Source organism: Apium graveolens, chromosome 7 (genome assembly GCF_009905375.1).
Source record: "Apium graveolens cultivar Ventura chromosome 7, ASM990537v1, whole genome shotgun sequence".
Taxonomy (NCBI): domain Eukaryota; kingdom Viridiplantae; phylum Streptophyta; class Magnoliopsida; order Apiales; family Apiaceae; genus Apium; species Apium graveolens.
The window spans coordinates 1,257,835-1,279,644 of record NC_133653.1 but is presented as its reverse complement, the minus strand read 5'-3'; the positions used below and the strand labels follow the sequence as shown (position 1 = coordinate 1,279,644).

At 35.9% G+C, this 21,810-nt stretch overlaps 3 protein-coding genes and 1 long non-coding RNA gene across 5 annotated transcripts in view; 2 read left to right on the top strand and 2 right to left on the bottom strand.

The window, feature by feature from the left end:
* The first annotated feature begins 2,494 nt into the window (after positions 1-2,494).
* Positions 2,495-7,900, top strand: LOC141671523 (uncharacterized). The gene is made up of 9 exons (XM_074477796.1): positions 2,495-3,004; positions 3,477-3,677; positions 3,778-3,900; positions 4,092-4,129; positions 4,222-4,330; positions 4,513-6,756; positions 6,898-7,053; positions 7,207-7,331; positions 7,478-7,900. Exons 1-9 carry the CDS (start codon positions 2,927-2,929, stop codon positions 7,737-7,739), a joined length of 3,336 nt encoding a protein of 1,111 aa, XP_074333897.1. The 5' UTR covers positions 2,495-2,926; the 3' UTR covers positions 7,740-7,900.
* Positions 7,901-13,209: 5,309 nt separating this feature from the next.
* Positions 13,210-14,063, bottom strand: LOC141671584 (uncharacterized). Its single transcript, XM_074477864.1, has 2 exons — positions 13,594-14,063; positions 13,210-13,475 (listed from the first exon to the last, which is right to left on the bottom strand). The coding sequence occupies exons 1-2, from the start codon at positions 14,061-14,063 to the stop codon at positions 13,463-13,465; spliced, it is 483 nt and encodes a 160-aa protein (XP_074333965.1). The 3' UTR covers positions 13,210-13,462.
* Positions 14,064-17,741: 3,678 nt separating this feature from the next.
* Positions 17,742-20,610, top strand: LOC141670651 (uncharacterized). 2 transcript variants are annotated; one of them, XM_074476599.1, is made up of 7 exons: positions 17,742-17,893; positions 18,436-18,568; positions 18,661-19,259; positions 19,483-19,675; positions 19,774-19,838; positions 19,925-20,135; positions 20,212-20,610. In XM_074476599.1, the coding sequence occupies exons 1-7, from the start codon at positions 17,877-17,879 to the stop codon at positions 20,563-20,565; spliced, it is 1,572 nt and encodes a 523-aa protein (XP_074332700.1). In that variant the 5' UTR covers positions 17,742-17,876; the 3' UTR covers positions 20,566-20,610. The 2 variants fall into 2 exon arrangements, with proteins under 2 accessions (XP_074332700.1, XP_074332699.1); XM_074476598.1 differs by having other exon boundaries at positions 18,658-19,259.
* A 634-nt stretch (positions 20,611-21,244) lies between these two features.
* The window catches only part of LOC141671306 (uncharacterized), a 127,854-nt gene continuing 127,288 nt past the window's right edge, over positions 21,245-21,810 (bottom strand). The window contains exon 3 of the long non-coding RNA XR_012555042.1: positions 21,245-21,454. This is a non-coding gene — a long non-coding RNA (uncharacterized LOC141671306). The remainder of the gene's footprint in view (positions 21,455-21,810) is intronic.

Here is a 21,810-nt window from a genome sequence, read left to right as displayed (position 1 = left end):
TAGAGGCTGTCGGTTCATACAACAAACATACATGTATTTCTTTATCTTAGACAGCAGTATACTTCAGAAGAAGAATAACAGGTCAGTGAGATAACAGAAACTGACACAATGCACTACATATCCTGGACCAAGAATATGAAATATACTCCCTCCGTCCCTCCCAATTGTTATCGTTTCTGGGAGAGTTTCCGGCACGCATTTTAAGATGAATAAAAAGTATAGTTTCATAACTTTTTTAAAAATTTTCTTTTTCTGAATAAAAATAGAATGTTTAAACTTTTATTCAGAAAAATAAAATTTTAAAAAAAAGTTAAAGAACTATAATTTTTCTTCATCTTAAAATGCGTGCCGGACACTCTCCCAGAAACGATAACAATTGGGAGGGACGGAGGGAGTATATATTTTTATTTTCCTCGAGAAGTATATTTTATAGTTAGCGAGTCACTTTCTTGTTTCCGCAAATAATACAAACGCTCAGCTGACCGTTATATAATTCTTGTTGCCACTCTACTTGTACATTAAATGGTGGGTATACCTAGACTAGTATTATACTATTTTTATGTTACATGATTTTCAAGTTTTGAGATACATTTATATATATATATATTTTAAAAGATTAATTATAGGATTGAAAAATTAAAATACTCTCCATTTAAGGTAAATTGTCCAAAATATCAATTGACGTTATTGTATGTCCAAAATATTTACAAAACACAGATATGAGGGATGTGTATTCGGCTTTTAAAAAACTAACAAAGAATACGTATGTTCATATTATTTTTTTGTGAATACGCATGTTAAATATGTACATTCTTCTTAAACACAAAAGTGACATGCGTATTTTTTATTAAATTTAAAAAGTTTGAATACACATTTCTTAAATACGTATTTCGTGGTTATTTTAGACAGTTCTCGCACATCTGAGTATTTAGAGCAGTTGAAGGCCAAAAGTGGTGTATTTTGAATATTATTTCAATTTATCGTTTGAAATGAAAATTTAGGATAAAAGCGAAAAATATTAGAATAAGTAAAAATAAAGTGAGTTTACGATGTCATATCACCAACCAACAAAGGGTTAGTGTATGTTGAGATTTTGGATTCTTTAAATTGATAAAGTGTTCAACTGTGCGTTCAATTATAATTTTTTTTTAATATATTTTGGTCCTTTTTCACAATATTTTTAAACTTGAATTTTTGATATAAATACATAAAGGGTCTATATATATACGTAAAATCAAAAAAGATTACTGTACGGTTATAATATTATATTGATATGTTATGAAAACCGTTATAATTGAAGAGATGAGATAATATGATTTTCTTATTTAGAAAGATTGAGGTTTTTCTTATTCAAAAGGATTTAGGTTTCTAACATGAAGTGAATTTTTACTTGATAGTTACTTTAAAACTAACCAAGTTCAATAATTTTCATTAAAATGTCATTAGAAAGGAGGAAATAATGGAAAGATGAAGAACATGATAATGTCATTTTCATTGTATAAAACGATTATTATAATTAATAATCATTCAACTACCTCCTACAATCCTACCGACTTAGGTAACTCATCCTCGTTTTTCAAAGGCATGACATGTTTTTTTGTTCGTAAATATCACTCGGTCTTTTCCAATTGTTTACATTTATGAGAAATTGACATTTTAAGGTGCATAAAAAGTATAGTTATGTAACTTATTTTTACAATTTTTTTTTCTGAATAAAAGTTGAATGTTTTAATTTTTATTAAGAAAAACAAAATTGTAAAAAAAAATTACAGAATTATACTGTATACACCTTAAAATACGTGTCAGACACTATCTAAAAAATGTAAACAATTGAAAGGGACGGAGGGAGTACTAAATAGTAATATTTAAAATTAAATCTTAATTATAAAAATGCGAGAAAATCAAAAAAATACATACATATTCATACTACGTATAATTTGATTGATAATTTTTCGAACTCTAAAGATTCTAAATAAAACAAATCCCGTTATTTTATTTTTACGTGTGCTCAAACTTCGTTCTGCTATAAATTTAGGTCATTATCCGATTATACGGATTATGGTATTTCATTATTTATGTCCCAAAATGATTAACACTCTTATTTTTGCACGTATTTTAATACACATAATAAAGGTATTTAAAAATAATATATTTCAATTTTTTTATTTTATATAAAAATATGAACTTTAAATTTGTATCCAAAAATAAATAAATTAATATACATTACTTGCAAGTAACTCATTCGAAGATATTGAAATACGTAAAAAATTTAAAGGTTCGTGCTTTTCGGATGGAGGGAATAACCGTTAAATGTTGATGCAAATACCAACAGAGATATAATTAACAAGTCGTAAGATCAAGTTTAATCGTAAATTTGATCAAACCGCATCTTAATCATTGCGATCTTTCTGAAATCTAAAGGGTCATTTTCTTAGATATTTCTTGTGATTTATATATTCTGAAAAAACAAAAGTTGTTGAATTACTTTAATCAAAATTACAAAACAAGAGAGATCTCTTTCAAGAAAACATATTTACACTAGTACTCCTACATATACACACACGAGAGCAGAGAGACAGATGTAAGTACATATCAGACACCAACTGTGATCTGCTCAGTTCTGCACTATCCTTAAATTCATTCACGAGTTGTACTAAGCCACCCCAACTCACCTTGACTCGCATTTACTCAACTGAGTCAACTCGGTGTCAACTTAAAAGTGTGATTTTTGGGTGCCATTGTTTGAATTGAGTGGTTTTTTTGGGTTAGAAGTTTGAAATTCGAAGTGGGGTATGGGGGATTATTGAAAAGGTGTGATCTTTAGCCGGAATGGTGGATTTCCGGCGGTGTTGCCGGAGCTCCGACGAGAAAAAAGTGTGGTTTGTTGAATTCCGGTGAGGTGGGATTAAGGGGTTGGGAGAGAGAAATGTTTAAGCCGGCGAGATGGAGGAGTGATAGGAACAAGATCAAAGCTCTTTTTAAGCTACAGTTTTATGCTACCAAGGTGATTATATATAATCTCTCTCTCTCTCTCTCTCTCTCTCTCTCTCCCTCCCTCCCTCCCCCCTCTCTCTCTCTCACTCCCTCCCTCTCTCTCCATCTCTCTCCCATATATTCTCGAACTCTTACAAACATTCAATTCTTCAAAATTTAATGATGTTTAATTCATTGTATATGACAATGTGATAGAGTATTGAGATAAATTTCACACCTTTAAGTGTCTTAGTTTGGTAATGCTTGAATTTTATGTGTGAAAATGTCGAAATTTGCTTATTACTTATTTAAGATTTCTTGAAAATAGTCAAGTGTAAAAGGTTGTGATTTTTGCCAATTATTGTGGTTGTAGCTTAGGTAATTAATTTCCGAAAATTGGGAATTTTTGGTTTTTTGTAGTTTGGATTTCGAGGTGTGAAATGTGAGTAGGTGATTTGTTTTTTTGTTTGGAAGCAATGAGTTTATGGGTGTTTGTATTTTAGGTATCATGGTCAGGAGGGGATACATTGATGATATCAGTGATTCCCTCCGAGGGTGGAAAGCCAACTTCGATATTGGATAAAGTAAAGATTCGAGATGGAAGCTGTTACTGGGAGAAACCAGTTTACGAGACAATGAAGCTCACTAGGGATTCTAAAACAGGGAAGATAAACGAGAGATTGTATCATGTTATCTTTTCAACTGTATGTCGTGTTTGAACTTTTGAGGTTTCTAGTATTTGCATACTTTGATTTAGAACTATTTAAATGTTTGAAACATGACAGAAATGTTAACATTGTACAGGGATTATCGAAATTTGGTCTTCTTGGTGAAGTTTCCATCAATTTTGCAGATTATGCTATGGAAACAAAGCTTTCATCTCTTTCTCTTCCGATCAAAAACACAAAATTTGAGGCAGTCTTGCATGTTAGTTTTCACTGCTTTCTCTAGTGCATCTCTCAGTCACCACGCCCTCCTTTTCTCCTATAACATTAATATACCTCACAATAAACAATCTTATCTGATTTGCATTTATCTTAGTATTATTTTGAAACAATTTAGATCATCTTTACTTATGTAGAGGTCTCATGTATGTGCAAATGTTTCTTCTGAAATAGGTTACGATTGAAAGGATACAAGATTCTGTTGGTCAAAGGTGACAACATGTTTTTCTTTATCTTTTTTCCACATGTTAAAGTTTGCAACTTGCTTTATTGTAACCGTGTGACTTGTCTTTGTTTGTTGCAGGGAATTTGAAGATGGTATAAACTTGAAAGATGATCCCAAGGATCAGAGCTTGAGGGCGCATTTAAGCAATAGTGAGATCGATGAAAACATCAAAACCAACGATTCTGAAGTAAGAATTTACCAGCCAAAGGCATAATATTATCTTTATTTGTTGTTTCACATTGCCGCTTTGTTGTTTATCCTTGCTTGATAAGGAATCCACTTTTTGAATTAAAACCGTGATTTAGACTTAGCATAAGTGGAGAAGATGTTAGCATCTTTTATTGTAATTCTTATATTTTTGTTTCCCAGGAAGGATCTTTCAGTAACATGATTTCACATGTTGCGGAGCTGAAAAAGATTCGCAGGGCTTCTAGTGGATCTGATATTACTATGTCAAGTTCAGAGACCAGCTCTGGACATAATACACCTAGAGCACTTGACACGACTAGTGTCAGTACCACTAAAAATGGTGGCAACTTCTTATCTTCTCTAGGTCATTCCCAGCTGGATCAGAGGTCCAATTCTGATGCCTTGACAGAAATCTATGATGAACAGCAGGGATCACAATTGGAATGGTCAGGAGGTTCTGTTCCTGATGCAAGTACAGATGACTCGTCTAGCAGTCCGCGTGAGGTTCTTATAGGTGAGAGGCCTCAGGACGCTTCAGAGATCTTGATTGAGAAGCTTAAAAATGAAGTTGCTGTTTTAGGAAGGCAGGCAGAAGTTTCAGACTTAGAAGTACAGACTTTGCGTAAAAATATTGTCAGGGAGAGCAAAAGGGCACATGATCTTTCAAGAGAGGTTCTTAGCCTGAAGGAAGAGCGAGATTCATTTAAAAAAGAGTGTGAAAAAGCTAGATTACGAAGCAAATCACAATATGAAGGAGGCGACCCTCGGGCTCTTATTGAAGAACTGAGGCAAGAACTGAACCACGAGAAGGATCTAAGTGCAAATCTTCGTATACAACTTCAGAAAACGCGAGAATCAAACACTGAGTTGCTTCTGGCTGTGCAAGACCTAGATGAAATGTTGGAAGAGAAGAATAGGGAGATCCTGGACCTTTCTAATAGATCAGCAACAACTGAAAATTCTAATGGAATCTGGGAAACCAACTCCAGATCCAGTGCCGATCTTGATGTAGACCAAAAGGCCCTGGAAAAGCTCGTCATGGAGCACACTAATGTCAAGGACACATACATGCAGGAGCAAAAGATCATTGACCTTTGTGGTGAAGTAGAGATCTACAAGCGAGAAAGAGATGATCTAGAAATGCAATTGGAGCAGCTTGCTCTGGATTATGAGATCATGAAGCAAGAAAACCATGACATCACAAATGAGTTAAAACAAAGTCAGTTGCAAGATCAACTGAAGATGCAATTTGACTGTTCTGAATGTGCAACTTCTTATTCCACTGTAAAGGGCCTTGAAACTAAGATTGTAAGATTGGAAGATGAGCTGAAGAAACAATCAAAAGAATTATCCAACTCTTTGCTTAATATAAGCGATCTTGAAAATCAGGTTAAAGGCGTAGAGGAAGAACTAGAGAAGCAGGCACAAGGCTTTGAAGCTGATCTGGAAAACCTTACTCATTCAAAAGTTGAGCAGGAGCAGAGAGCTATACGAGCAGAGGAAAACCTGAGAAAGACACGATGGCAAAATGCTAATACAGCAGATAGGCTACAGGAAGAATTTCGAAGGCTCTCTGAGCAGATGGCATCTACATTCAATGCAAATGAAAGGCTAGCTACGAAGGCACTGACTGAAGCTAATGAACTTCGTCTAGAGAAAACATGTCTAGAAGAAATGCTGCAGCAAGCTAAGGAAAACGTCCAGTCAGTTCAGGAGCACTATGAAGCAAAGCTGGTTGAACTTTCCAGGCAGCTAGAATTGAAATTAAACCAAATAGAAAAATTGCAGTTGGAAGTTGATTATAAGTCCACTGAGTTTAAAAATCATAGAAAGCATGCTGAAGAAACTCAGAGAACTCTTTCTCAGAAAATCTTGCTGCTTCAATCAGAGATTGGAAGGCTGGATAGAGTGAATAATGTCTCCTCCAAGCAAACAGAGGAGAATGAAACTTTGAGAGCTGAGCTAGAACAAATGAAATCATCAATTAGGGATACTCAATTACTGTTGGAAGAGGGGGCTGCTGAAAGAAGCACACTAGGAAGCATGGTAGCATTATTGAAGGTGGAAGCTCAAGATTCACTGGAAGAACTGAATTTAATGAGGAACGCCAAGGATGAAACAAAGTTCACGACTGAAAATCTGCAGTCGGAGTTGGCAACTCTTAAAGTTCGGTATAATGAATTGAAACTATTTTCCACAGCGGAAGAGTCGCAGAAAGAAAAATATCAGAAACAGGTTATTCAACTGAAAGGTGAGCTAAAGAAGAAGGAAGACGCGTTAAGCATTGCAGAGAAGAAAATTAAAGATGGAAATGGACGAGCACCAGTTCCAGAGGTAGCAAAAGCAAAAAATAATATATGTGTCCCTTCTCCTCGTGCCTCTAAAGAGTTGGTAGACCTGAAGGAAAAAATAAAACTACTCGAGGTAAATTTACAGTACTGTTACCTATTATCATTCCATACCATATATTGTTTATCTGCGATGTTGAAATTAATCTCGGTCCACCTGTAGTAAACTATACATTATTCTTCAATTAGTTTCATCACATGTTTCTGTGATTAACAGGCTAAAATAAATCTGAAAGAAGTTGCTCTGGATAAGTCATCAAACACATTTCTGGTAAAGGAGCAAGATCTTCAAAGGAAGATTGGAGATTTAGAGAAAACTGTGAAGATTCTCAATCAAAATGCTGCAAATTTCGATGGCCAAGAATGCCAGAAGGTAGGAAATTTTGTTCATAGAATGCGTAATAATAAACTTTATAATACAAAAATTAAGTTGCATTTGGTTCCATGGTTGAGTTTTAATCAGGATTTTTGTCCCAAACATATTATAAATTAATTTATACAAGGGGTCACATCTATATTAAAACAGGTCGAGGAGGATAGTGGGAACCTAAATGCTGGAATAAGAGAAGCAGCAATATATGGAGCTCAAGATTCAACCACCATAAAATGCACAACCGAGGAAATGGGATATCCACGCACATTGACTGAAAGGTATATTAGCAAACTTATACTACGGGTACAGTTCATTTAAGTTATTTATGCCAGTTATCCATCCGATGGAAATAAGATCACTTAAAAGATACATCTTCTAAACAATGTGACGACTTTTCTAATCTCTGTGTCGCTTACGTTTGCAGCAATAACGACATTCCATCAAACAATGAGGAAAAACACTCTGGTACAGATTCAAGAGATTGTAAAAACCTAGATAACTCATTGAATGAAATGTTGTTGCTCAAGGAGAAAAACCAGTCGATGGAATGTGAATTGAGGGATATGCAACAGAGATATTCGGAAATAAGTCTCAAGTTTGCAGAGGTAGAGGGTGAAAGACAACAGCTTGTAATGACACTACGCAACTTCAAGAATTCTAACAAAACTTGGTCATTGTTTACCTGAACAAGAAAGCTACTCTAACTGTGTCCAGAATGTAGATGTTACATTTCTGTTTAGTTAACAAAATTTCTTGTACATTGGTAAAATATGTTCTATTTTCCTTACTGATTGATACAATTTTCCTCTACTAAAAGTATAAATACATACAAAGTTCTGTCACTTGAGTTAATCTGTATGTGTGATGTTCCTATACAACTTGTCACTTGGCTCTTGCTTATATTCGATTTAAAGATTTAAAGAAACTAATCAAATGTGTAGCTCAGACGTCGCCTAGTTTTGCTATGAGTGTTCTTTTGCTGCCAGTGGAGATTTCAAGAGACATCGAAAGAGTCTTGGCAAAATCTTGGTAGAATTCTAATGCAGATCATAAATCTGGAGTTCATTGGATGTCTTGGTCCCGATTGTGCAAGCACAAGGTAGCAGGCGGAATGGGCTTTCTGGATTTAATGTGGCTATGTTATGTAAACAAGGATGGGGATTATGGACAAAACCAGATTGCTTGGTAAGTACTCTGTTTAAAGCCTGTTATTATCAGGACGGAGAATTCTTGAATGCAGAAACTGGGAACAATTTCAGTTATGTCTGGCGAAGTATATGCCAAACGAAAAATTTGCTGAAGGCGGGCGCTAGATGGTTAATAGGTTCAGGGGAGAAAATGAATATCACACAACAGCCATGGTTGGAAGACGAGGAGGATCCGTACATTACATCGAGTTCAGAAGCGTTGGATAAAGATACAGTGATATCTCTTATGTGTAGCAACAGAAGAGCTTGGGATGAGGATGTGATTCAAGATTTATTCATCGAAAGAGATCAACGGTGTATCCTACAAATTTCGCTGGATGATCGAAGAGTGGAGGATAGAGTTTACTGGAGCAAAAAGAGATCAGGGAATTACTGTTGGATATCTCACTAACAAGTATAGCAACATAGAGGCAAGTGTATAAATAATTTAACAAGTTTAGGCCAAGACCACATTTAACAAAACAAAACATGCAGGTAAACAAAATCAGTAACTGAAATAACGAAGAGAGAAAGTAAGATGTACCCGAAACCATAGCTTTCAACCGTGACTGAAACAAAGGTTTACAGATACAAAATGCCAAGAAAATGATCACAGCTGAGTCACCAGGCCTTGCTCGAAGTCCTGGCTGCTCTTGAAGAGATTATTGCCCCCTACCTGCTGCGTTTGGGATGTGTGCAATATATCTCCACCAGGATAAAACAGCTCGGAGTTTATGTTAACAGCAGCAACAAAAGCTCCACTTCGACCAGCACCTCAGTCGCCGGAAAATATCAGCACTTCAGGACTTTTGGGAGAGAAATGCAGAGAGGTTGAAGAGAAGAGAAGAGAATGTAATGTATGTTATATCTCCATATTCATTCAGTTTAGCCTCTATTTATAGGAGAGGAAAAATGAAACTGTCCACACACTTAATGTCTGAATTAAACTGCTCCATTAATGAAAAAATAAAAACTGATCAGATTTTGAATTCATTAATGAAAAAATCAAAACTGAACAGCTTTTGAATTTAAATTATTTGTAACAGCTTTTCACATTAACACCCACATTATTATCAGAACTTAAGTTAAGTTCTGATTTGACTCATCAGTACTTAAGTTCTGATTCTGATATCAGAACTTGTTAAGTTCTGATTTTATTCATCAGTTCTTAAGTTCTGATTCTTATTTCAGATCAGATTATTTGCAGGACTTAGCCTATTTCAGTACCCAGCCCAATAATCCAATCACCGATAAATAAATTCGAATTAAAATAATTCTCAAATAAATAAAATCCTCGCCCAGGTCGCCTCGCGTACGCGAGACGCCGAGACATTCGCCCAAATCGCCCTTCGACCCGGTCCAGTGCGTGGCGGGGCGGGGCGGGGCGCGCGTGTGTGCGCGTGAAGCACACAACAACACAATGGACCATCACACACCTTAGTAGTTGTATACTACTCATGTGGGTAATACCATATAAAGCACACACCCTCCTTTATTTATTTCAATGTGGGACAAACATTCTCAAATTTTTCCAAGCTTTTCCAAGCTACATTCAACTCTCATTTCATATGGATTTCATTAAGAAAATTCTTAAAACCATACATGAAAATTTAAGTTCAAATATCATTGAACAATTTCCAATCATTAGATTTTAGGATTAACATCAAGAACATAATTAAATTAAGCTCGAAAATCCTAATTTTCTAACAATCCCCCACAAATCCATACAGAAATGTGATAAATTTCCCATCATGACTTGTTTTTCAGAGTCGGTACCCTTCCGGGTTTGAACCCTCCTAATTCCTCTACTTCAATGGCTATCGGACTCAGATGGAATGTTTCACCTTGAATCTTAATCCGTTTAGTATAACCATATTCCATAGACGACGACAAGTCAAAGGTTATGGTGCCAATCTACGGCTTTGAGACATTAATGGTCATGTCTCGATCCTGTTCGTCGAATGCTTCAAGGATTAACCCTATCCTCTAATTGCGACCACACAATTACATTCGCTTAGCTGGGCATCTCCAGAGATATACTGCCTCTATCTCGTCAAATGACTTGATCCCATTCAGAGTTTTACCACTCTTGCTTTTCTGGCAGTGTCAGTACCTTCTAGGTTTACAGGGGATAGACTCAGATACTATAATATCATCTATGTAGCAAAGGTACTACCAACTCATCCTTACAGCTTGTTATTACCCATTGAATACACTTCGAGGGATCTCCTCTCATGTGTATTGGGTTCCCACTGTTGATGAATTATGATGGGTTGACAGTCCCATCCCCAACCTTGACTTAAGGACCACTGCAGGTTCCAGTCCTTTAGTAAGAGGATCAACTATATTATTCTGAGTTCCTATGAACTCTATAGCTATGATCCTATCAGTCACTAAACCCCTTATAGACTTGAGTCTAACTTGGATGTGTCTCTTAGTTTTAGCATTATGCTTTTTACTGCTAATCTTGTCGATAGTTGTTCGACTATCACAGTGAATAGCAATAGCAGGAAGCGGTCTGCTTACTACAGGTATTGCAGACATAAGTCCGTGTAACCATTCAGCCTCCGTCCCTGTGGCATCAAGTGCACACAACTCAGCCTCAAAAGTAGACCGAGTAACAATAGTCTGTCTGCTTGACTTCCAGGATATTGCTCCACCAGCCAAGGTGAACACGTATCCAGTCACTCCATTGGAACCAGACTTCTTAGCTATCCAACTTGCATCACTGTACCCTTCAAGCACACCAGGAAATCTCCTGTAGTGTAAACTAAGGTACATTGTGCCTTTTAGATATCTAAGTACTCTATCAAGAGCATCCCAATGAGTTCTGTTTGGACAGCTTGTATATCTCGCCAATTTAGACACAGAATATGAAATATCTGGTCTAGTACAGTTAGCAAGATACTGCAAGCTCCCAATAATCTGAGAATACCTTAACTGAGAAACAGGCACTCCTGAAGTATTCTTGACAAGGGCAACTTTCGAATCATAAGGTGTACTAGCGATTCTACACTGTGAATAACCATATTTCTCAAGTATAGATTTCTCTATATAATGAGATTGAGTCAAGGTTATTCCTTCAGTGGACTGAATCAATTTGATTCCAAGAATCACACTTGCCTCACCCATATCCTTCATTTCAAAATGCCTTTTCAAGAATTCTTTAGTCTCGTTAATAATCTCAATATTGGTTCCAAACAGTAAAATGTCATCCACATATAGGCACAAAATAACACACTCATTACCTTTAACTTTAGTGTAGACACACTTATCACTTTCATTAATCTTATAACTGAAAGGCAATATAGTTTCATCAAACTTTTTATTCCAATCTCTGGGAGCTTGTTTCAAGCCATAGATGGACTTGATCAACTTACATACTTTCCTTTCATTGCCTGATGCAACAAATCCATCAGGCTGATCCATATAAATCTCTTCCTCAAGTTCACCATGAAGAAAAGCCGTCTTTACATCCATCTGATGAATGATAAGACCATGGACTGAAGCCAATGCTATAAGCATTCAGATTGTTACCATTCTTGCAACCGGAGAGTATGTATCAAAATAATCAATTCCTTCCTTTTGCTTAAAACCCTTAGCTACCAGTCTAGCTTTGTACTTATCTATTGAGCCGTCAGGGTTCAACTTCCTTTTAAAGACCCATTTGCACCCAATAGTAGAACACCCAGGAGGGAGATCAACCAACTCCCATGTTCCATTGGAAACAATAGAGTCAATTTCACTCTTGACAGCGCCCTTCCAGTGCCTTGACTCAGAAGAATCCATAGCTTGCCGGAAAGTTAAAGGTTCGTCCTCGATATTGTAAGTGATGAAATCACCTCCAAAATCCTTGACTACCTTTGCACGCTTACTCCTCCTTGGTTCCTCTAATTCCTTAGGAATAGAGCTACTACTAGGTTCCGCCCCCACATTTGTCATCTTTTCCACATGATCAGGAATAGAACTTGATGTGTGAGTAGGATCTTCCTCAGAAGTCGTTTCAGGTATTCCGGTCTTCATAGGGTAGACATCCTCAAAGAATGTCGCATCTCGAAATTCAACTATCGTGTTTGCCACTATACCATCTATGTCAGATTTTAACACTAAAAATCTCATAGCTGTAGTGGTTTCAAGATAGCCCAGAAAGATACAGTCAACAGTCTTTGGACCTAGTTTCTTTCTCTTGTGTTCAGGTACAAGCACCTTAGCAAGGCACCCCCACACACGAAGATACTTAAGACTAGTCATCCTGCCTTTCCATAACTCCAAGGGTGTTTTATCCATGTGTTTCAGATGGACTCTATTCAAAATATGGCAAGCCGTATTTAGAGCTTCTCCCCACATGTATTTAGGCAACCCAGAGTTAATAAGCATACTATTAATCATATCTTTAAATGTTCTGTTCTTTCGCTCAGCAACCCCATTAGACTCAGGTGTGTATGGTGGAGTAACTTCATGAACTATACCATTGTTTGCACAAAATTCATTAAAAGCATTACTCGTATACTCACCACCTCTATCAGATCTCAACCTTTTAAGTAACTTACTAGTTTGTTTTTCTACTTCAGTTTTATATATAATGAATTTACTAAGTGCTTCATCCTTATGTCTAAGTAAATAAACATAACAGTATCTACTACTATCATCTATAAAAGTAATGAAGTATCTAAACTGGTCCTTGGTTAACACACCACCAAATTCACAAATATCAGTGTGTACTAAATCTAACAAGTCTGAATCCCTAACAACGTTATGAAAAGGTTTCCTTATCTGTTTAGCAGACACACATACTTGACATTTAGAATTCTTTTCTATGGTATATTTTGGAATCAACTCTAAGTTCATCATGTTCTTAAGAGCACCAAAGTTCAAATGACCTAGTCTAGCATGCCATATATTTGAGGATTCAATACAATTAACAGTAGGAATAACATTATTATTCAAACTTCCCAAAACGGGATCCGCATTAATAACAAATAAACCATTTGACAAGTAACCCTTGCCAAAGAATGTACCAGTGTGAATAAGAACTACTTTATTACACTTGAACGAAATTTCAAAACCACTAGAAACTAAACAGCTTCCACTTATTATATTTCTACGCATGTCGGGAACATGATGCACTCTCGTCAGAGATAGAATACGTCCTGAAGGGAACTTCAGATCCACGTTTCCAACTCCATGTACTTGAGCAGCACTAGCATTCCCCATCTTCACAGTCAAGCTATGACTCTGTTGATAAGATACAAATAAACTAATATCAGCACAAATATGTACATTAGCTCCGGTATCTATCAACCATTCATTTGACAGATAGGTAGAAAATATCACAGGGTTGTAGGATACATACCGGTCAACGTTGGTTTCAGAAGCCGTAGCCTCACCAACAACCATGTTCACTACAGGCCCACTTGCGGTTCCAAGCACAACATTCGCTTGCGCTACCTCGGTTTTCTTCGCTTTCTTCGTAGGGCAGTCCTTACTCCAGTGCCCAACCTGCCCACAAGACCAGCATGGTTTGTTTGCCTTGGGTTTCTTGGCCTTGTCCTTGTCATTCTTAGGTTTATTACTATTAGCTTTCTTAGCAAAAGCCTTCCTCTTTTGTCCTACAGTTGCTATGTTTACCTTCGAGGTACCGTGTTCAGTTGGCATCACATGTCCCTGTTTGGACTTGTGTTGTTCTTGCACTGAGATGTCCAGCATAAGGTTGGTCCAGGTGATCTCTCCTTTCTGTCTTTTCAGGGAGAGAGAGAACTCTTCCCAAGACTTCGGGAGTTTTTCAATCACACTCATCACCTTGAACTTCTCCGGGAGATTCATTCCAGACTCCTTCAAAGCATGCACTATCATCTCGAACTCATGCACCTGCTCAGTCATGGACTTATTGTCCACCAGCTTGAACTCGAGGAACCTTGCCACAGAATACTTTTCTAGACCTTGTGAGTCAGTATTATGTGTCTGGTCCAGCTTCTCCCATAAGAGTTTTGCAGAGTAGGCATCAGAAGAATAGACATCAAACAAAGTGTTTGTTAGTGCCGCCAGAATGGCCGCTCTAGCCACTCCATCCTTCTCAGCCCACTTCGCAAAAGCCTTAACTGTTTCAGCCTTCTCTTGATCCACTACTGGTTTCTCATATTCCACAACCGGCCACAGACCCTTTATAGTCAACCATAACTTCATCCTTTTCTGCCAGCGAGAAAAGCCAATGCCACCGTTGAATTTTTCCGGTAAACCGGTTAGTTCAACAGCTTGTGGGAAACTATAGGTGGTCCAATCAATGGCCCCAGCAGTTGCACCCGAACTGCTACCACCACCAACGATAACCTCACTTTCGTTAACCATTATGTTAAATTCTAAATAACTATTAATCTCTTCAAGAATGTTGGATATCTCACTAACAAGTATAGCAACATAGAGGCAAGTGTATAAAGAATTTAACAAGTTTAGGCCAAGACCACAGTTAACAAAACAAAACATGCAGGTAAACAAAATCAGTAACTGGAATAACGAAGAGAGAAAGTAAGATGTACCCGAAACCATAGCTTTCAACCGTGACTGAAACAAAGGTTTACAGATACAAAATGCCAAGAAAATGATCACAGCTGAGTCACCAGGCCTTGCTCGAAGTCCTGGCTGCTCTTGAAGAGATTATTGCCCCCTACCTGCTGCGTTTGGGATGTGTGCAATATCTCCACCAGGATAAAACAGCTCGGAGTTTATGTTAACAGCAGCAACAAAAGCTCCACTTCGACCAGCACCTCAGTCGCCGGAAAATATCAGCACTTCAGGACTTTTGGGAGAGAAATGCAGAGAGGTTGAAGAGAAGAGAAGAGAATGTAGTGTATGTTATATCTCCATATTCATTCAGTTTAGCCTCTATTTATAGGAGAGGAAAAATGAAACTGTCCACACACTTAATGTCTGAATTAAACTGCTCCATTAATGAAAAAATAAAAACTGATCAGATTTTGAATTCATTAATGAAAAAATCAAAACTGAACAGCTTTTGAATTTAAATTATTTGTAACAGCTTTTCACATTAACACCCACATTATTATCAGAACTTAAGTTAAGTTCTGATTTGACTCATCAGTACTTAAGTTCTGATTCTGATATCAGAACTTGTTAAGTTCTGATTTTATTCATCAGTTCTTAAGTTCTGATTCTTATTTCAGAACTTGTTACAGATCAGATTATTTGCAGGACTTAGCCTATTTCAGTACCCAGCCCAATAATCCAATCACCGATAAATAAATTCGAATTAGATTATTTGCAGGACTTAGCCTATTTCAGTACCCAGCCCAATAATCCAATCACCGATAAATAAATTCGAATTAAAATAATTCTCAAATAAATAAAATCCTCGCCCAGGTCGCCTCGCATACGCGAGACGCCGAGACATTCGCCCAAATCGCCCTTCGACCCGACCCGGCCCGGCCCGGTGCGTGGCGTGGCGGGGCGGGGCGCGCGTGTGTGTGCGCGTGAAGCACACAACAACACAATGGACCATCACACACCTTAGTAGTTGTATACTACTCATGTGGGTAATACCATATAAAACACACACCCTCCTTTATTTATTTCAATGTGGGACAAACATTCTCAAATTTTTCCAAGCTTTTCCAAGCTACATTTAACTCTCATTTCATATGGATTTCATTAAGAAAATTCTTAAAACCATACATGAAAATTTAAGTTCAAATATCATTGAATAATTTCCAATCATTAGATTTTAGGATTAACATCAAGAACATAATTAAATTAAGCTCTAAAATCCTAATTTTCTAACAATTACTTTGTTAAAAGTGCATATCAGTTTCTTCAAGAGCAGAAAGGGAGGTGGAGAAGGGAGAACAATGGCAACCTGTGTTAACTATATGATCCTATTGGGGTCTTTTTCTAACACCTTAAGGTTTTAGATGAGCTGGTTACTCAACATGGTATCAGAGCTTAGGCTGGCGGAAGCGCTAAAGTTTTAAATCTTGTATGGAGATCATTGGCGTATTGCTTACTCACCATGATTCTGTTGGCCCTTAAACTATTATGTCCCTTTGCAGCTCAGTGTTGAGGAAGAAACTATTATGCATGCTTTGGTTTTATGTCCCTTGCAGCTCAGTGTTGGCAACGAACAATTCCGGATGTTCAGCAACACGTGGAGGGCGAGTTTCATGACTGGTTAGAAAGGGTGTTCGATAGCTGCAATCTTGACAGACGAGCTCGTGGCGCAACGGTTGCTGGAGTTTATGTAGAGCATTGGAACCAAAAGCAATGTTCGATGAATAATGTTTTAGCATTGGCAAAGGAGTACCTTGTACAATGGAAGGATGCTCAGCAGAGGCTTTAGTTCATTCGAGAATCGAAGGGGACGGAGCCGTTTCCCAGGTTAAGCCACAGTTAGATACTATCAAAGTTACAGTCGATGCAGCCTTATCTAGAGAGCAAGAAGCGTTTGGTTGTGGTCTGGTACAGGGCTGTCAATGATCGGAAATCCGGTCTCATTCGAAAGTTAATGTAGCGGATATGAATCAATAAAAAAGAAATCTGATTGAAAAAAATAAGATCCGATAAATTACAAATATGAATTTAGACCGATATGATACAAATCCGATTCATTGACAGTCCTAAGTCGGTAGCAACTAGCAAGGATGCCAAGGGAGGGTTAGTGCTCGGGATTTTTATAATAAATACTACAAGATTTCAATAACAATAATCAAATTAAAATCTTAATTAACATCCCAACTAAAAATCCAATAATGTTTTATTTTGGATGTTTGTTATCTGCCTAAATTTATGGTATTTTGACTTTTTGAGTATCTTTCTTAAAAAGATTTTCATCAAGACTCTGAAAAGTTAATGTGTAATCAATTAGAATATCTATCAGCCATTAATTGAATAATTATGTACTAACTAATAATTTAATTGGAGCAACAACTGTAAGCAAAAAAGTATTGATAAAAGGAAAATGTCAGAGGCTCCTTATTTTTTCAAATACTTTATAAATGATAACTTTTTTTAAAATAATATGAGATCTCGCGTGCATTCATATGCGTTCACGAATTAAATTACGACACGTGTCATGTCATGTCACGTCACGTCATTTTATAACCATTTTTTTTTATAAATTTTGGATTACCTAACATTACTCTGGATAAAATGCTACAACAATAAATTCATCATTCTTTAATTTTAACAGAAATTTACAAAAATTTACAGAAAAATACCGTCATTTTCCTTTTTTAATAGAAAGTTACAAAAATATTTTAAAAAATAAAGTTGGAAATTAGATAAGCACCACCTAATTAACACATTATCAAAGTCCAAATTAAAACAAATTAACAAGTCCAAATTATAGAGTTTTACTAGCCTCAACATTCTAAAGAAATTCAACTTTCTGTTACCAAACAAATTTACTAACCAACAAAAACCCTTAAAACCCACATTTATTTTTCACTCTCACAACCCTATATATCTAACTTTGTTATATATCATCCCATTTGTTTGTCTATATTCATAATAATCTATACGTACAATATTTTCTACACCATACATATCAACATTATAGTTATCCACACACAAGGGTTTTAAGCAAGAACAAGATTCTGGACTTCTCACAACAGAGTTTCTGATTTTGAGATGAAAAATATTGACTGGTAAATCAACATAAGCCTCTTGTTTCTTTTGTTACATTGATATAAGTGTTTTTTTAATTATATTTTATTTAAATGTTGGACAATGTGTGGTTTTAGACCACACATTGGTAATTTCGGGACTCGATTTTAAGTGAAATTTATTACTTGGTTGTAACGAATCTTGATCAGAACGTGTTCTTATTACGTGGTTGTAACGAATCTTGGTGAGAGTGTGTTCTCCTCAGTGAGAGGTTCCGTTGCAAACATGCATTTGTTATACATGTGTATAAATTATTTATACACTTGAGTTATGTATGTGTGCATTTGATAGGGACAGTGAAGTGGAATTTTATATGAAAGTTGTACATAATTGGTAGACAGGGTATATTAATGGACTTATCAGATATAGAAAATTTGCAGATCATATATCTACTGCTTTTAGAATTAAATTACCTTACACCATTAGGACTTGCAATGAATTGGATACTGGATAATTGCATTCGAAAATTTAAAAATAAGATTTCTTGAATGCGAATTTTTATTATGGAATATTTATCGATCAGGCTATCGAGAGAGACATCTGGAGCTAACTTATGGCGTTTGCCAGTGCTAAAGAAGGCATCAGGAATCAGTACAACTATTCTGTATATTTTCATTTTTGTGGCTGCAGCATTTATGTTTTCTGTGATCAATCATGTAAGTTTATATGATTTTTGTAATAAATTTCGCTATTTATTGTTTTTTGTCGCATACATTAGTAGATGATTGTGTTTTTCAATCTTTAGCAGAGTAAAGTTTATGTTGATAATGTGATTATTGTTGCGAAAGAGAATAAGAGAATTACACAGACTGATGAACTGAAGAAAATCCCCGAAAAGGTTAAAATCCAGGAAAGAGTCGAGATACCCCTTTATTGTTCAGGTGAAAATGTGACACAAATGTGTCCATCAGATTATCCTAAGGTTTTTAGAACTAAGGAAGCTAGTGATGATTCAAGAGCAAGTGCAACATGCCCTGAGTATTTTCGCTGGATATATGAAGATTTAAAGCCGTTTAAGGCAACAGGGATCACGAGGAACATGGTGGATAAGGCGAAAAGGACTGCACATTTTCGACTAGTGATAGTGCAAGGAAAGGTTTACATAGAGAAGTTCAGGAAGTCGATACAAACTAGAGATGTGTTCACAATATGGGGGATTCTGCAGTTATTAAGAAGGTATCCTGGTAGACTTCCGGATCTGGAATTGATGTTTGATACTGATGACAAACCAGTGGTGAAATCACATTTGTATCGCAGACTCAATGTCCCCACTCCGCCATTATTCAGATATTGTGGTGATCAATGGACTAGTGATATTGTCTTTCCTGATTGGTCCTTCTGGGGATGGTAAATTTCGAAGTTTAACTCAACTGTTGATAAATATCGTTTCTTTTTGTGCCTTAAATATTTACTATCTTTTAGATTCTTGTGGAAATAATGTTGCGGAGCTTGAAAGATATTACATATTTATGTTTTGAACTCGGTAGAACTACTTTAAACTATATCTATTAGGATTAGATTGCTTGGAATGTAAACCTGAAAGATTGAAAAGCTGTTAATGCATTTCAAGGGCTGAAATAAATATAAAGCCATGGGTAATGATACTGAAAGAAATGAAAGAAGGGAACAGTAAGGTCAAATGGATGGACAGGGAACCATATGCTTATTGGAAAGGAAACCCTTTTGTCGTAGACAACAGAAAAGACCTGCTCAAGTGCAATGTTTCTGAAGAACATGACTGGAATGCTCGTCTTTTCGTTCAGGTAAAAAAATGAATTCATTAGGCCAGTTAGTAAACAATATCATTTGTTCAAATCAATCTGTTGAAGTTAATCGAGTCATTTTTTGTTTTTTTTTCCAGGACTGGATTCGTGAAGGGCAACAAGGATTTCATCAGTCAAATGTTGCGAATCAATGCACTTATAGGTATGTAAATTGTACCTAAATTTCATATTATAGTCTCTGTTTTCATTCTTGTTTCTTAGAAATTCAGACACATGATCAATGTGTAGGTACAAGATTTATATTGAAGGATATGCTTGGTCAGTTAGTGAAAAGTACATATTAGCCTGTGATTCAGTTACTCTTTTAGTGAAACCAGATTACTATGACTTCTTCGTGAGAAGCCTAAAGCCCTTGAAACATTACTGGCCAATTAACAACGATGACAAATGCAGATCGATAGAATATGCAGTAGAATGGGGAAATCTCAATACAGAGAAGGTATTTTACTCCTCCTTCAGATTCATTCTCATCATTAAAGTTGTTTATGTGATCCTCTAATATATCGCAAATGCAGGCACAGGAAATCGGAAAGGCTGCTAGCACCTTTATCCAAGACGAGTTAAAGATGGATTATGTTTATGACTACATGTTTCATTTGTTAAACGAATACGCAAAGCTCCTAAGATTTGAGCCAAAAATACCCGAAAAAGCTGTTGAATTTTGTTCAGAAACAATGGCGTGCAATGCAGAGGGGACAGAGAAGAAGTTTAAGATGAATTCATTAGAGAAGAGTCCTTCCTTGGAAAGTCCCTGCACACTGCCATCCCCATATACACCGGAAGCTTTTGGAAAATTGGTAAGCGAAAAGGCTGGTGTAGTAAAGCAAGTGCAGAGGTGGGAGAACAGTTACTGGAATAGTGTGAGCTAGAATCAATAGAACACCTCTACTGTCCAAATATTCTTGATTTATTGTGTATTTTTATTTTTTTGTACATTGTGTATACTAGCCTATATAACTCGTGCGATGCACGGACAGATTATATTATTTGTAATTTTATTATTTTAATAATTTATAAAAATAAGTTACAAAAAATAATAATTATATATTATTTAGATTAATGAAGTTAAAATATTTATATATTATTGCATATGTATTATATTATTGAAGCATTCAAAATTTTAGATAGTTAAAATCTTAAAAAGTCCTCCTATCACATGCCATAGATCCGTTTGCTATAAGAAGGCGAGAGTCTGAACATACTTTTTACGAATGTGTTAACCAAATAAAACAATGTTTTGCTCATAATATAATAGTATAGATAGATTGATTAATTAGTTTGTTATATTATAATTTAAATTACTAAAGTTATTTTTGGAAGTGTTTGGTTTTCTATAAAAGATGTATAAAAGAAGTTAAGTATGATTAGAAATTAAGTTGTATAATAATTCATAGAGTTTGTAGATATATTTGATACATGATTTAATTTTTTAACTAAATTATATGTTTTAAACTTTGCTTTTGGAAGGTATTAACATAAGTTTTAGATGTTTTAGGAAGGTGTTAACTAACCGACCAAAACATGTTTCACTATAGTATAGATATATGTGATAACAACAGAAGAAAAGGACATCGGAAGCATTGAATAAGTTACAAATTTTCGGAAATTATATCATGATAGGTTTGCTTGCACAAACATGATAGCAAACCTGATCGGATACTTTATCATTTTATTTTTCAATGAGCACTTTCCAGGCCATCCCTCAGTGATCTGAAATCGATCTATCAATGCTTGCGAAGCATATTCTGCAATCAAAACCTGCTCAAATGAACAAACAACATTCAGGACCGACCGACAGATAGTGTCTATTAAGTATTCTATCTAACACATTTCATTGATTATTTACAATTAGTGTCATATATGAAGCAAGCACAGGATTAATTAATAAACCGAACTTTAAAAACATATACTTTTTAGTTAATTTCGCAGTTGTTGTATCTGCAACTATCCACAAAAAGACACCACTCTGGTTGTTATGAAGACAAACACTCATGTATTACTCTTTTTAGCGCACTTCGAGTCCAGACAATTATCATCCGTTGTAGTTAATTATAAATAAAGCACATGCATTGATCATTTTCGTTGTCATTTAGAACTTTACAGGTCACTTGTCA

Excerpts from the sequence above, each read along its gene's own strand:
- LOC141671584 (XM_074477864.1), bottom strand. The coding sequence starts at position 14,063 with ATGAATCTCCCGGAGAAGTTCAAGGTGATGAGTGTGATTGAAAAACTC.
- LOC141670651 (XM_074476598.1), top strand. Across the intron at positions 18,569-18,657 it reads TGTTTTCTGTGATCAATCAT|CAGAGTAAAGTTTATGTTGA; the intron begins GTAAGTTTATAT and ends TTCAATCTTTAG. Across the intron at positions 20,136-20,211 it reads GAAATCTCAATACAGAGAAG|GCACAGGAAATCGGAAAGGC; the intron begins GTATTTTACTCC and ends TCGCAAATGCAG.
- LOC141671523 (XM_074477796.1), top strand. The coding sequence starts at position 2,927 with ATGTTTAAGCCGGCGAGATGGAGGAGTGATAGGAACAAGATCAAAGCT. Across the intron at positions 4,130-4,221 it reads CAAGATTCTGTTGGTCAAAG|GGAATTTGAAGATGGTATAA; the intron begins GTGACAACATGT and ends TGTTTGTTGCAG. Across the intron at positions 7,332-7,477 it reads CCACGCACATTGACTGAAAG|CAATAACGACATTCCATCAA; the intron begins GTATATTAGCAA and ends TTACGTTTGCAG.